Below are 16,075 nucleotides of genomic sequence, written 5' to 3' on the forward strand. Positions count from 1 at the left end.
AGATGGGAGGAATGACAAACTGCGAGAGTAAAGAAATGATGAGAGTATCAACTATCTATCTACCTACCTACTTTAGGAAAGTACACTTTAGTTATCTCATGAGATAGATATATATATAAGATATAGTGAATTGCACATTCTATTATATTCTTTTACTTCTTCTAAACCTTTATTTAATGTCTATACTGTGATTTCTAATTCTCTTTTTTACTTTTATTTTTTAAATTCTGAGTTTATAAGGAGAAGTTTTTAATTGACTTTTTATTTATAACTTTTCATTTATAACTTTTATTAATATTTGTATTAATCATTTTTATTATAAATTGAGTACTCTACTTTCGAGTTATTCCTGTTTTAAGCCACTCTTTATTATTAAAAATCTCAAAAGATAAAGTTTTTAATTTTCTTATTTATAAATAGAATTTATTAAAAATTTATATATATATAATTCAGATCGAGACTACATGAAAAACTAAGAAAAGATTTTCTTGAAAAAACTTATTAATTTTTATTATATTTAAATCAGAATATTACTTTTTATTCTTTTCTGAAATTATCAAATTAATATCTATTTGAGTTGGGGAAATATTATTATTGATATCGAAAAGGGGGATCTAATATATTTATATTAGAATCATTAATATTAATATTATTAATAATAAACTTACTATATCGAATATAATTAATAAAAAAGATTAAATTATAGATTTCTATAATGATTTAAGCTTTTTAATACTTGAAGGTTTTATAGAGGGGGTCTTAATTATAAAGAAGAAGGTTTTTAGATATAGAAAAATAAAGGATAAAAACTCTTCAAAAGGTTCTACTTTTTTAAGAAATATCTTATAAAAGATATATTAATATAGTATTTAATATTCTATTAGTATACTTATAACTATTTTATACAAATGAAAAGAAAAGTTAGATTTTCTAAAAAACATTTATAATATATTGATTTAGATGTATAATATTTTATATTAATATATATTATTATTATGAAATACTAATTTCAATATTATTTTATATAATAAACGATATACTATTAATTATAATTAAAGAAATAATAATCCTTTAATATAGAGTGTATATTATTAAGGTAATAGTATTCTAATATTATTACATTTATTATTTCGATTTTATTTAATCATTTAGTTCTATAATATAATCTTATCCTTTATATTAATAGGGTGGTTTGATAGGTTCTAATATATTATATTCTATATTGATAGGGTAATTCAATAAAAGAAAAGGGAATAGAAGATATTAGGCTTTAAAAAGAAATTATATATTATCAATATATTATAGGAAAAGGTGGATATAAGGCTTATAAATAATGGATTAAAGGTTATAATAGGATTCCTAAAGGATTCGAAGTATTAAAGGGCGAAGATAATCTTTCGAAAGGGATACAATATTATAATTAATCATAGCTTTTATAATATTTTGAAAGGAGTTAAATAGAAAGAAAGGGATTATTATAACAAAATAGAAAGTATAGAGTTTCTATAAATATATTAAAGAATTTAATAAAAAGAAGGTTTTTAAATATAATAGATTAATAATATAAACGATTTAAAGAATTTAAAAGGATTACTCGGAAGGTTGTCTATAGGTTTTGATAAGGAAGTTTAAAGAAGGATAAGTTTTTATTTCTTTTTCCCATCTACTTTATTTAATTAGAATCATATACAGGCGTATTAAATGGTCTTAGTATAGCTAGATAGACCGAATCAATTATGAATTTACTACTACTACTAATTCAGATTGTTTTGAATCTAATTTGTAATTTTTAGACTTTTAGAATTTTTCTATATTGAGATTTTATTAGAACACATAACTAAGAGTATAACGTGTAATATCATGCTTTACCTTATATATATATAAAATATATAAGTAGGAATAGTATATATATATAGATATAATAATTTCCTCTTTATACAAAAAGGATAAATAGAAATAAAACAATTCTTTTATCTATATATATTATATATATACATCTTATTAAGCTTGTTTAATAGATTTAGAGCTTCAAAATATCGATTTTTTAATTTATATAAGAATTATATATAAATTTAGAGCTTTTATAAGATCTTTAATAACTTTTTAACAACAATTATTAAAAGAAAACTATATATCTTTTTGAAAGTTTTGAATTTAAATCTATATAGAAATTCAAAAAAGAATTCAAAAAATTAATAGATATAGAGATATAGTATATAGTGAGTTTAGAGTAATATAAATAATCTCTATAATTTTGAAGGTATTCTTCTAAATATTTATTTATAAAAAGTTTTCTATTTTTTCTTAATCTTTCAAAATAAATATACTAGAATCTTATAATAAAACTTTATGTTTATTTTTAGTAATTTTTATTTAAAAGTTAGTAAAGATTTTATAAAAGTTTCAAATTTATATATAATTTCTATACAAATCTAAAAATCGATATTTTGAAACTCCAGATCTCAATATAGAAAAATCCTAAAAATTTGAGAATTTAGAAATAAGCTAAAAATGATTTAAATTATATATATATAAATTTTCAATAAATTCTATCCATAAATAAGAAAGTTAAAAATTCCATTTTTGATGTGAAAAGTAGTTTAAAAGAGAGGTGGCTCGAAAGTAGAGTACTCAACTTATATAAGTTTATCTCTTTCTTTCTTTTTAAGCTTCTTTATTCCTTTTTTCTTCTTTTTTTTTGCTATTTTTTTTTTGTTCTTCTTTGTTTTTTTTTGTTTTGTTTTTTAATCTTTATATTATTATTATTATTAGGGAGTAATCACCTAATTGAGTATATATAGTAGATTTACCATTCCGATAGTATTCGAATCACTTTATGATTTTATGAGTTAATAGTAAAACAAATCATTTCTAATATTATGTTCCGGATATAAGGATAGCTTATTTTAAAATTCTTATTTACTAACGGTTTACTTGAAGATAATTAAGAAGCATTAGTATTAATTAAAAACCTATATCTATATAAATAATCAAAGCATATTAATATATATCATTATTTTATTTGAGATTTTATAGAAAAACATTTAATTAATATTAGCTATATTAATATAAATAATATAATTATAGATGGATTAATAAAACTATATATAAAAGTAATATTTAAAAGATTTAAGAATATACTAGAATTTCAAAGCTAATTATTAAAATTGAAAGAATAAACTCTTTAAGAGAGTGTTAAAAGTTGTAGTACATGTACTTAGCTATTGTATATATATCACTTTCACTTTATAGTTAGATTTTACCTTAGTACAATTAATCTACATAATCAATATTACATGCATTTCACTGGCCTACTTCTTCATTGTAAAAACATACTAATATAATATACGTACTAATAAACTACGTTATTAGGATTATATAATTAATAATAAGATATTTCTAAAAAAGATTTTTTTTTAAATTTATTAAAAATAGAACTGATTTTAATATTAATAAAAGACAGAATATATTATAATGTTGAATTATAATTATATTTAATCTGTAAAATTATTAGAAATATTATTAAATTTAAGGACTTTTTTTAAAAAAATAAATTCTTTTAAAAATGGATTTATAATATTTATATTTTTTTTAAACAATTAATAGACTTATTCATTAAGAAATTAGAATATGTTATTTTATTTATTATTTTTTCATTTTATATATTAATTTATAATATAATAAGTTATAATTTTTTATATAATTTTATTATTATTATATTATAGATTTTCTAATATATAAAAGTTTAATTTTCTAATTAAAATCCAAGTAATAATTTCAGATTCTTAAAATCTATAAATAAATATTTTAAAATTTTTAAAAAGAATTTTTAAATTCTTTTATTTTTTTGAATATTATATATATCTTTGAAATTGTATTTAAAACTCAATTTTTTATATTTTTCAAAATTTCAACTTTTTTTTCAATAATAATAATATAAATTAATTCGAAAAACTTATTTTTAATAATATAAATTCATTCTGATACAAATTTTTATTAAATTATTAATATCTTAAAATATTATTTTTTAAATTAATTAATATTCTATTTAATATTTCAAATTCATTAAAAACTGTTTATTATATTTCATTAATTTTCAATTTGTTTTTTATAAATTTTAATATTATTATAAACAGTTTTGAATTTATAATCAATTTTTAATTTAATAAATTAAAGCGTACAAGATACAGGGTCGTGCACGATACAGGGATATCGTTTATATGTGACAGTCGCTTTGCCGTTCTCCCATTATCATAAATAGAACATCGATGTCATAGAGACATTATCAGGGGAAAAAATGAGTCAATTTGCAAGCAGGAAATACCTATCGTACGATCTTATCATTCACTGAAAGGCGTTGTCTTCTCTGCAAATATGGGTGACCCCTTACTACGAATGGCGCGCCTACTAGGAATGGGATCTCTTGGAAACGGTCCACTGCCTGATGACGGAGTTGATCGTACACCAACAGAAAGACATTTTTACAACACTAGAGAATCGTACGCCAGTCAAGGATGGTCGAACCATTTTCTTTCGACTGATGAACGAGTAAGATACTTGGAACGCAGTAACCTGGCTCCGCTTTCAACAAACAGAGATACGTTCCTTGCTCTGCCTTGCGATCACAAAGACGGATGGTATATGGGTGCAACTCACTTCACCTGCCCATCAGTTACAAGATTTATTCCATGTGGACAAGAAATGGCATATTATTTCAACGACCATGGTTGTTCTCCAGATTGGTAATATTGCAAATAGTCAGGATCTCATAATATCTACTAATACACATCTTAGGCTTCTCAAGGGCCTTATGCTTCTACCTTGGCTAATTAGAGAAATTATCTATGAACATGTCGTTCATTATAAGGGTCTCTTTAGTTTGGTTACCACGAATGATATGTTAACATCCCCAACAGAGACTAAGAAAACAGATAGCGATTTCGCCTCCAATAAGTATTATGGGGTTATTACACTTGAAAATAAGGTTGGGATGACGACGAATCATGCAATGGGAGAGTTTTGTTGGATAAGAGGGTTTGCCGAAGTGTTGCGAAGACGAGAAAGCGACGGTAGCCAAGAGGCGAAAGAGGGATTTCTTGGGTTCATTTGCACGCGTGTGGTGTGGTCTGTGAAATGTTGTAACCAAGATTGGAAGAGTGATCGTAACACTCCTATCATTGAGGTGGGTGATTCATTTGTCACCATAAACGATTTGAATTTCCTTGTCAATGAAAGGCTAACAAACTTAATCTTGCAGAAGTCTTTGACATGGTTGAAGAGAAACAGATTTTTCATTCCTGCGTAAAGCACATCACTATAGATTCCGACCCTAGAGATGAATTTAATATACCTTTTTGGGGGGACTTTGTTGCTTTATGCCGGTGCATATCGACCGATCTTTCCGATCTTCCCGACCTTGATTCTACGATTCTCTGGCTGACTTTTGCTGAAGATGATTTTCAGGAGGTCTGAGAATCTCCAATGAGGTTCTCTTGGGTTCGAGCTTTTAGAGAATTGCGAATTCAGAAGGTTGACATCTGCCCCATGTTGACCAAATTGGGAAAATCAGTCGAATCCAGGAGGTACAGGTTACGACATTCCACCGATGAAAGATTTACTTACTTTTCGGATTTCCATCATGCTAGGCTTGGTTTACAGAGCCTCCTTCTCAATGATCCGAATGAGAGAGAGTTAATCACTCATATATTGACCCCGGGCTCTAAGCTTTGGGGCTATACTGATGACATTGATTATGATGCCTACATCTCATTTTAGTATATGGAGAGTTGGCTTAGCTACACTGATGATGTTGCTGATGACGCCTGCATTTCACTACAATTCATGGGAGGATGGAACGAGAAACCTCTCAAGCCGCCTCGCTTTAAAAATATCAAAAGTTTTGCGAACTTCTAAGACTACGAAGATATCAATTGCCTCGCCAAACTCCTCCCCATCAACAATGGCCGAAGCAAATGGCTCCGTGGGCACCACGAGCGTATCTTCGTAGTCTTCTTCCAGGCGGCGGATGGGCAAGATCGATCTGGTATCATATGAACTTGTAGATTAGCATTAGGTCACTAGCAAGCGATGGACTTTTCCAAAAAACGTTGATGCTTTGTGATATTACCGCAAAAACTCTGAAGTTTAACTTAATACGGAAAGCTCGATTTGCTACTACAGTCTGGTTATAGTGCTTTCAAAGCAGGAAAACAGGATTCAAATTAGTTTCAGAATATCCTGAGCTTAGCTTCATCTTTTGGAAGCCTTACTTGTCATAATTGCTATATGTGGCTGAGCTACACTATCACTTTGTTGGAACCTTAGTCACTCTAACTAACAATTTTTTCCCATGTACCGTATGACTTCTGGATCAAAATGTATTTGTAATCTTCAAACGAAGAATTAACAGGCTTTAGATACACATTTAGAGGAGCTGAAATTATACTTCCACTAAGTGATTATTCAAGAAGATGCTTGATTCGTCAATAGAGAACACATTTAATAACAGCTGTCATCTTCAGATGCCAAGCTCTTCCTAAAGAAAGAGAAAATTATGATCAAACTTTACTGAATCGACTCTAGTGATTGAAAAAAGATCTACAAGACTCGAAAAGTTTGATATTAGAGTTCGAGGTAGTGTGGGCTTAGGAAAATGACGCAATCTTAGCTTGAAGATCTTCGTTCTCACTTGGAGTATAAAAGTCTGCACTTCCCCTGCAATTCTCAATTTCTTCTCAACTTCTAAATCCACCGAAATGAATATGGAGTCGAGTAGTCTTTGTATAATCCTCCAAATGGATCCATCCTATCGAGAACGATCGAATCTACCCTAACAGCCATTTCGCCTCGGATCCTGAGACCCAAGCCTAAAAATATCTACGACAATTATGAGCAAACCAAAGAGCTTTCCAAGTTGAGTATTCCTCGCCTTTCATGATCACATACACTAATGCAATTGGCCTTTAGTCCAATACCAATAGTCCATAAAACATCAGTACCTCAAATACCTTTCGATTCAGCAACTATGGTAACAGAGACTGTATATAAGGAGTATTCTTCACCCTCTTATGGTGGAGAATAAGATTTCCCTTGCATCTTGTCGCCGATTCTGTTTCAATATTAGCTTCTGAGATTTGCCAATATGGCTCACTGATCAGCTCGAGGTTTGAGTGTTTCGGAACCACTCACATCAGGCAGATCGTATCGATTCAACTTTCGAGCACCTGTAATGAATCTGCATAGATAACAATGGTCTAGAGTACTATTTGACATTAAAGACACTCAAGCTTTAAGCCCATATGTGAAATTGAGATAGTCTGAAATGCTGAGTTCATTTTAGCGTTGTCCTATGTCCAAATGTTAGACTGCTTTCAGATTTTGAACGACTTTAGGCACAGGGTGTCTTCAAATCTCAATGCTCTTTCAGCCGTCAAAATGCATCTAGATATTGAGAGCCTTCGATTCTGAAGTACCTTCACGTATTCATTTGCTCTCAAACAACGAAAGACTTTCGAACATCGAAAGTCCTCACCATCAAACTGCAATCCAGACTCGTGTACATTCTACCTTCATTCCCAGTCCGCGAATCACTATCTGGGAATGAGGGTAGTGTTCAGTATCAACTATATACTTTATATATAACGACAAACTACCCTCGTTTGGAACGATTTCTTAGCAGAGTAGTTAGTAGTGTTACTTCTTACCTCATGCCTCCCTTTTTAGGTAGTGTGAACAAAGTCCTGTTAAGGATGATGTTCACATTATCAACTGTGGACTCCATGTGTTCGGCCGGTTGGACAGCTGTCATAAACTTCATCCCTTTTGGTGTGTGTTTTGATTTAGTTGTGTGCAAGCTGGCACTCACTTTGTTTCAGAGCCCTTATGCTTGGGGCTAGGAGTGAGCGCGGATACGAAGGGGAAGTCCCTTCTGCCCCCACTTCCAACCCTCGACATCATAATTTTATCGCTGGGCTCTATAACACGGACCTCCTGCTGGAGATCTGGGATTCTACAGGAAGGGAAATGGCAAAAACTCAAGATTTATCTTGTTATAACCCTCATGTGATGTGTGTAGTCTTTCTGACCACAGTATCCAGGGGGTTAGTTTCGACGGAAAGCAACTTGAAGGTGTTGTGGTCTCTCCGATTACAACATTCAGAGTGATTTTCGTCGGAAAGCAACTTGATGTTTGTTCTCTCTCCGATTACAACATTCAAAGGCTTTGCCTGTGGAGAAGCTCATTTCAACAATACAAAGGTAAATACTACCACCCCTTTTCTCTTTCTACATGATACTAATCTATTCTCTAGACTCGACAACAAGATAATAAGACTATACAACTCGCACATCAATACCATCAATTACCTCGAAATCGGTCAACAATAAGTCTCTGGATCGAAAACTACGACTACTCGTGATTGGCTTCTAGGATTCTAATATAGTGGGAGCAAATGGATAATCAAGGCTAAGATCCAAGTATGTTCCCGTCGGAAAGCAACTTGAGGATTCCTGCATCTTGAGTGATTACAGCATGCGGTGGAGTCACTCTCTGTTTCGGGAATCACAGTTCAAGACTACGGTTTTCCGTGTTTATTCCCTGGTTCCTGGCTTCTTATCATGCAAGGACCAGAGCAGTAATCGCGATCACATTCTAATTAATGCTGTGCTTGCGCATGATCATTCCCACATCTCAGTTTCATTACACGACTGATAAAAACATCAAGGCCAAGATCCAAGACCAGGAGTGGATTTTCTCGGAAGAAGATTTAACGATTCTTTCTTCTTGACTGCATGAACCTATCGACAACGTAAAGGCCAAGATTCAAGTCTCCCCAACAACTTCAAGGCCAAGATCCAAGTCTCGCTCACCACTCAACCCAACACACCTAGTCTCCAACACCACCAGAACAACACACATATCAACATCAACCAGTTCTCTTCACAGATTCAAATCTCGTTCGTCATCGCAATTAAGCAGACCTCGAATTCCACCATATTCTCTAAGTCTTTATCTAACCACTCAAACTGATGCCGGCCTGAACTTGATGAAGTACATATTATGCGAGGATATCAGAAAGAGCAGGGTGCAAGATGAGATTGCAAGGGCCACAAGCCGGGTCAGCAAATGTAAAGGCTAAGATTCAAGACTGGTTCGACAATGTGAAGGCTAAGATTCAAGTCCCTTCCAATACTCATCAGTATCCGAATGTGTTTCACCCTCAGACTACAACAGGAATAAAATTCCCCGGATTCAACATTTCGCTTTTCTTTATTATCCAACGATTGACTATTCCACCTACATCGACAGAGTATGGAAGTTTTAGATTTTAACTATAAGGGGGGGTAATGAATGGATTGGAGTATCTTGATGAAGGATTGGGGTATGACAAGATGGAGATGAGGAGATAGATAAGGTAGAGGGTCAGACAGAATAAAATGAATAATACAGAGATCATTTCACAAAAATTGTGTACATATATGCATCTACTCAGATAGCAAACTGCTCGTGTGAATGGTGTTTTGTAATTTCTATTGATGCAAGTAAACTATTATAATGTGAAAATAAAAATACAAATCTATTGGGAATCCCGTTTATCCATCTACCACGCTAATCAAACACCCTGTTCCATTACCCTACACATCTCCTCATACAAATCATTACTTCATCCTTCTATCCCACCCTCACCCCACAATCTCCCCAAACCACCGTCTCCCACCCCTAACCCTTAAGGCGTACTAACATAACTCCTCTGCCTCTCCAACTCCTCCTCTCCCCCTCTCCTCCCCCCCTCCTCATCCTCCCCCCCATAAGCAAACCGACTCTTCTCTCTAATCTTCGCTCCCCACACCCAAAACACAAACGGGATCGCACAACATGCCAACGCTATGAACGCCAATAACGAACTCGCCCACTGATATCCCAATCGCGCATACATTTGTTCCGTGAAAAGCACCACCGCAGCTCCCCAAAACGATCTCAGAAAAGTTTTCGCCGCGAGCGCTGATGCTGCTTGATGTTGATAGGAATCAACCAAGTAATTATTCGCCGCGTTATAGAGGAAGATAAATCCGAATCCGACGGGAAAGCCACCGATAGCGGGACCGATCCAATGGAGATGGGGATAGGAGGTCCAAGCGAATATAAAGAGACCGATGGGGATAAACCAGCATGAACACATCATTGGGATTAGTCTAACTTCGGCTGGGGGATGTCCATTGTATTTGCGTACTTGGGTCATGTAATTTCGGTTTACGATGGGTGCGCATAAAGCCGATGCGATGACCCCGAGCGCGAGAGGAATAAACATAAGTCCTGTGGTGCCTGCGGAGTACCCTTTTCCTCCTTGATAGACGATGGGGAAAGCGACGAAAAACATGTAGAGGAGACCGTAGAGGACGCTCATGTAGACAGAAATGAGGAAGACGATGAGTTCTCCGAAAAGCAGTTGAAAAGGACGGATGAGGAAAATACGGAGACGTTCTGCGAAGGGTCTCAGATCGAGATCTTGTTCTGTGACGTGTTCCTGTTCGCCGGTTTGCTCGCGCATTTTTTTCGCTCGTTGTGCCAGGATTGTAGGAGCGTAGGTTTCGGGGACGGTGAAGGTGATGAGAATCCAGACGACGAAGGCGAAGATTATTTGGATGTAGTAGAGCCAGCGCCAACCTGCTGCGTCGGAGAGGAATCCACCGATGAGAGGACCGATTGCAGGACCGATGAAAGGGGCGGCGGAGAAAGCCGCCATGGGGACACCGCGTTCTTCGGTGCGCCAGAGATCGGCGAGGGTGCCGCCTACGAGGGTCATGGGGGCGGAAAACCAGATCCCATCTAGAGCGCGACAGATGAGGAGGGTTTCGATGTTTTGAGCGACGGCGCAGGGGATGATGAAGATTACGGCGAGGAATAATGTAACGCCGTATATCCAGCGGCGACCGACGACTTCGGAAAGAGGTGCGAACATCATTGGACCTGATTTATGTTAGCCCTTGTTCTTCAACTTGTAATATACATTGAAGAATGAGATCAACATACCAATACCAAAACCCATCACAAAAACCGTAATACTAACCAAAGCCACCTCCTCCGAGACATCAAATTCCTCCTCCACTCCAATCAAATCCGCCGTAATAACCGAGGAAGCAAAGGCCACCACAAAACACGTCAATGCAACTACCATGGTAATATACCATTTAAACGCCTTTGACCAATTTTTGGGATTTTCCGGATCATCAGGAAGAAAAGTAACGAGTTTATAATCTCTCTTTCCATTTCGTCTCGCGGAGGGGATTTCACCTTCTGCTTTCTCGGTTGTGTATTCGGAAAGATTGGCATTGGAACTGAGAGTTCGATAGGGAAGGTTGATGTCCAGATTTGGATCTCGGGTTTCTTTTTGTGAGAGATGGGTTGGGGTATTTTGGAGCGTGGTGCTGCCGCGTCGGGAATGTGTAGATTTGTGGGTGGGAGTGCGGGTGATGGGTGTTTGGGGGTTTCTTGTGTGATTGTTGAGGATGGAATTATAAAGGACATCTTTGGGATTCGAGGTACTACTCTCTGAGTCTGACATTTTGATGGAGATAAATGTGGATGTTTACCATGCGATGTAATGAAAATCCTGTATAGACAACTCCTACAAGATTGCAGCACAAAAAAAAGTAAGAATACAAGACAATATAAAAAATATCTGAAGCGCAACCTAGCAAACAAACAAACAAATTCTCTCACAAAGGTACCTAGACCTTTATATATCCCACCATCTAGATCTTCACATCCGCTCTCCCTCATACCAAATCCTCAAGATCCGACAACTTCCTCCCACCATTCACATACTCGACCTAACTACCCTATACAAACTAGTTATTACATCTCGCGACTCCACAAATAATCCAACAACCCTGTCTCAGATCTCAAAGTCATCATAAAACTTTCCAAGAACACCATTTTCTGAGATAATAGAAACAAAGCGGTACCAAAAAGATTATTATTGCCGACTTACAGCCGCTTTTTACCCGGGTGTGTGATGGTTCTATTTTGCGAACTGAGGTTGTAACTTGTGGGTGGAGATGATCTTACTGTCTAGGGTGGTGAATAAGTCTCGTTTAAATGATGGAGTAAAGGAGTCGGGAATATGTATCGAATGGGGTTGATTTTTCGGACACGATTTTTTGTAGTAATAGTTTGGAAGATTGATGAGATCATCGCATTTCTTTCATCTCAGATACTGTAACATACTCTTCAATATGAGAAAGTTAGCCTGTATATCTACTCATACATAAGCCTAAAAATCCAAAGATTCGGTATCAATTCAATCACCCTGTGAAAAATGTTAGTTACCTACTCGAAGGTTGATTCTATATTCATCAACCATAAACTCATAAACTCACAAATTAACACCACACCATCACACCACACCACACAACCTAGACCCCCCCAACGTCCCTCCCTACCTCCCTCCCTACCTCCCTCACTCAAAACTAACCCAGTACCCAGATACACACCACCACCTCCCCTGCCCTCACCAACTTTTCCCCTGCCCTCACCAATCCCTTACCGGTAGACCCCCAACCATCACCCTCAACCCTTCGGCACCTTGGCACTCACTTCTGCCCATTTGCCTGCAAAATTTTCCCCTCCCCATGCTCCCCATCAACCCAAATCCCACTCCCTAACATCGCATCTTCCCATTCCTATATGATGCGGTCACGGCCCGAGGCAACAGATATGGGATTTCTCGGTTATGCGTTTGTACTTGCCGATGTCGGGTGCAGGGATCTTGGGATTGGGTGCGTAGGGCTGAATTGAATGGTTGAACATGCAGGGGTGGAAGGAGATAGCTGCGCTGCTCTATCTACGTACATATCCTTATAGAGATAGGTAAATTTAATTAACAATCTAATAATTCATCATCTATCTCCCTCCCTCCCTATAACCCCGAAAACAAAAACAAAAATAGTAAATCCTTACAAGATTCATCTCATCCTACTCCAGTCTTTTCAAACCTATTATTCATTCATTCAATCATTTAATCTTCTCATAAGAGGTCCACATAGTAATTCAATTAATCGATCGATTCTATTCTAGATCTACATATTCGAATACGGGTTGTTTTTTTCGTTCATATAGATATTAATCGAATCAGGTGATAATATCTTATGAGTAAAAAGTCTATTTTGATATAAAATAAAATATAGTTTTATAAACCATTTAATATTTGATAAATTAGGTTTATTATAAGTCAGATATTATTATTTTTCTAATCTTTTAATTTGCTTTTTTATCATTTATTAAAGGTTTACCTCCTTAATAATCTTACTTCCGCGAGGACTATGTAAAAGTATTTGATAATCGAAATAAATATTAATCAATAGTATATAATATACTACTAACTATTAGTAATATATAGAAAATAATATTTAAAATAGCAGTATATTTAATAAAAATCATTCTTAATAACGTAGTTTATCAGTGGGTCGGTTATATTAGTGGATCGGCCACTTTTACCTCGAATTATTATTTTATATTCAATATGTGTTTTCTTTATAATTAATTATGAAAATTCATTCTAAAGAAGCACATATAATCTTAATTATTCAAGCTATTGAATCAGATAAAAAATTATCAATTCGAAAGGCAGCTTAGTTCTATTGTATACCTCGAATTATATTGGGTAATAGAATTTGAAGTAAATCTAATATAGCTGAGAGTCGATCAAAAAGTTATAATTTGATTGAATTAGAAGAAGAGGTATTTATTCAATATATTCTTGATATGGATTTAAAAGGTTTTCTACTTAAATTTAAGAATGTGGAAGATATAATGAATTATATTTTCAAATCGAAAGATACGAAATGTATCGAGAAGCTTTAAGTATATTAATTTGTAAAATATTAAATCAAATTAAAGATATGTTTTAGTTATATTTATAACTTTCAAAAAACTTTCTATAAGGATCTCAAGCTTATTGAAGAATAATTTCAATTAGTTGCGAATATATAAGCGAAATACAACATTTTGGATAGAGATTTTTATAATTTTGATGAAATAGACTTTATAATGAGAATTATATGTGCAGCAATAGTTGTTATTAGTACTGAGAGATATAGCAGAAGTAAATCTATACAATCAAGCAATCGAGAATGGGCTACAGCAATAATATATGGAAATAAAAAGGGCGAAATTATTCCCCTATTTCTAATAGTCTAAGAACAGATCCATCTCTCCAATTAATATACCAAAACCAATCTTCCTATAAAATAAGCTATTAAACCTATATCTAATAGATGGACAAACAATGAAACTGTTACGACAGACATCACATGACACATTCGCGTGTCACGTGAGGGAGCCTTGGGGAGCTACGGGCTCCAGGAGCATACGGATCCCAGGGGCTCCAGAGGACGAAGGTCTATATAACAGAATGAGTTTCATTATAATATGGAGCTTCGTGCTCAAGAACAATCATTAGTTTCATTACTATAGTTACGAGAATTGCAACCAGTTACAACCTTATTGAATTCCTACTTGAAGTCTAGTCTAAACCACCTCGAGAGATCTCTAGACACTTCCACGTGACCCTAGAGGCAGCTCCCGTAACACTTTGAGCACCATTTCTGCTTCAAGTACCAATTCAATACCAACCGACGATATGGCACCCACCAGTGCATCCGCGAGCAGTCAGGCACAAGCACCCGACACCGACGATGTCGAGATGACCGACGCTCCCAAGGAAATTACCATCAACGAAACACTCAAGATTGCCTTACCAGACAAATACCAAGGAAGTCGACAGGAACTCGACACCTTCCTCTTACAACTTGAAATCTACTTCAGATTTAACGAAGACAAGTTCACCGAAAAGGAATCCAAGAGTGTATGGGCTGTATCATATCTCAGAGGAGAAGCAAGCAAGTGGATTCAACCATATTTACGAGACTATTTCGAGCATGACGACCAGGATCGCATGCAACCCACTCGAACAATCTTCAACAGTTTTGAAGGATTTAAGACAGAGATTCGTAGAATCTTCGGGAACTCCAATGAGCTAGAGGTAGCGGAAGATAAAATCTTCAACCTCAAGCAGACAGGATCAGCATTGAAGTATGCTACGGAATTTCGAAGATATGCTGGAACAACCAAGTGGGACGAAACCGCCATCATGAGTCACTATCGTAAAGGACTCAAACCAGAAGTCAGACTGGAGTTAGAAAGATCTGCCGAGAGTGTAGACTTGAACGACCTAATCCAGGACTCCATCGAATCAGATGATCGTCTTTACCGATATCGACAAAGTCAAAGATCATACAAACCCCAGGGAAATCAAAAGCAAGAGCGTTACCGCAAGAATGAGGGAAGACCACGTTACAATCCACAGAGATATGGAGACCCTATGGAACTCGACGCTACGCACCACAAAGGTGGGAATGATGATCCGGAAAAGAAACGAAGACGAGAAAATAACTTATGCTTTGAATGTGGAAAAGCAGGGCATCGGGCAGCAGAATGTCGAAGCAAGAAAACAGGGGGCAAGAAGAGCAACTTTAAGAATAAGTTCGGCAAAGGCCAACTCAACGCCACTTTCACGCCACAATTGTGTGCAGTCAGCATCACAGGACTAGCCACACCACCACCAGCTTACGAAGAAGAGCTAGGAGAAGACGAAGAGGTAGAAGACCTCTCATGGGTAAATAGAGACCCACAGTTAGGAGAATTATGGTCTATTCAAGGAATCGACCAATGGAACCGTCGTATCTGGAAATTTGGAGATACAGACGAAGGGACTATGAACGAAGACCTCAGCGTAACAGGCGCTGAAGAGGGCGAATCGTACGAGGTTCGATACGTTGATCAGCATCGAATCCTATGGTTTGGAATCACTACAAACACATCATTCATAGAAAGAATTAGTACCGATCACCTCCAGTGGCCAGACAGGGGAGAGCTATGGGAAGTGTTCTATCACCACACATCTGAAAGAAATGAGAATCAGGTTCTATTTTTATGCAGAAGAGTAGGAGAAGAACACCGGGTCCAGGCTCAGGCCATAATACCACCACCAGTTGTGGGTACGATAATGAAAGTCAC

General features: G+C 35.3%; 2 protein-coding genes across 2 annotated transcripts; one reads left to right on the forward strand and one right to left on the reverse strand.

The window, feature by feature from the left end:
* Window positions 1-4,374: 4,374 nt before the first annotated feature.
* Window positions 4,375-5,305, forward strand: EAF01_001352 (uncharacterized protein; the record flags this gene model as incomplete). Its single annotated transcript, XM_038909602.1, has 3 exons — window positions 4,375-4,742; window positions 4,795-5,182; window positions 5,258-5,305. The coding sequence occupies 3 exons, from the start codon at window positions 4,375-4,377 to the stop codon at window positions 5,303-5,305; spliced, it is 804 nt and encodes a 267-aa protein (XP_038774414.1).
* A 4,420-nt stretch (window positions 5,306-9,725) lies between these two features.
* Window positions 9,726-11,659, reverse strand: EAF01_001353 (uncharacterized protein; the record flags this gene model as incomplete). Its single annotated transcript, XM_038909603.1, has 2 exons — window positions 11,030-11,659; window positions 9,726-10,966 (listed from the first exon to the last, which is right to left on the reverse strand). Exons 1-2 carry the CDS (start codon window positions 11,559-11,561, stop codon window positions 9,726-9,728), a joined length of 1,773 nt encoding a protein of 590 aa, XP_038774415.1. The 5' UTR covers window positions 11,562-11,659.
* Window positions 11,660-16,075: the final 4,416 nt, after the last annotated feature.

Source organism: Botrytis porri, assembly GCF_014898465.1.
Source record: "Botrytis porri strain MUCL 3234 chromosome Unknown BPOR_002, whole genome shotgun sequence".
In the NCBI taxonomy this organism is placed as follows: Eukaryota; Fungi; Ascomycota; class Leotiomycetes; order Helotiales; family Sclerotiniaceae; genus Botrytis; species Botrytis porri.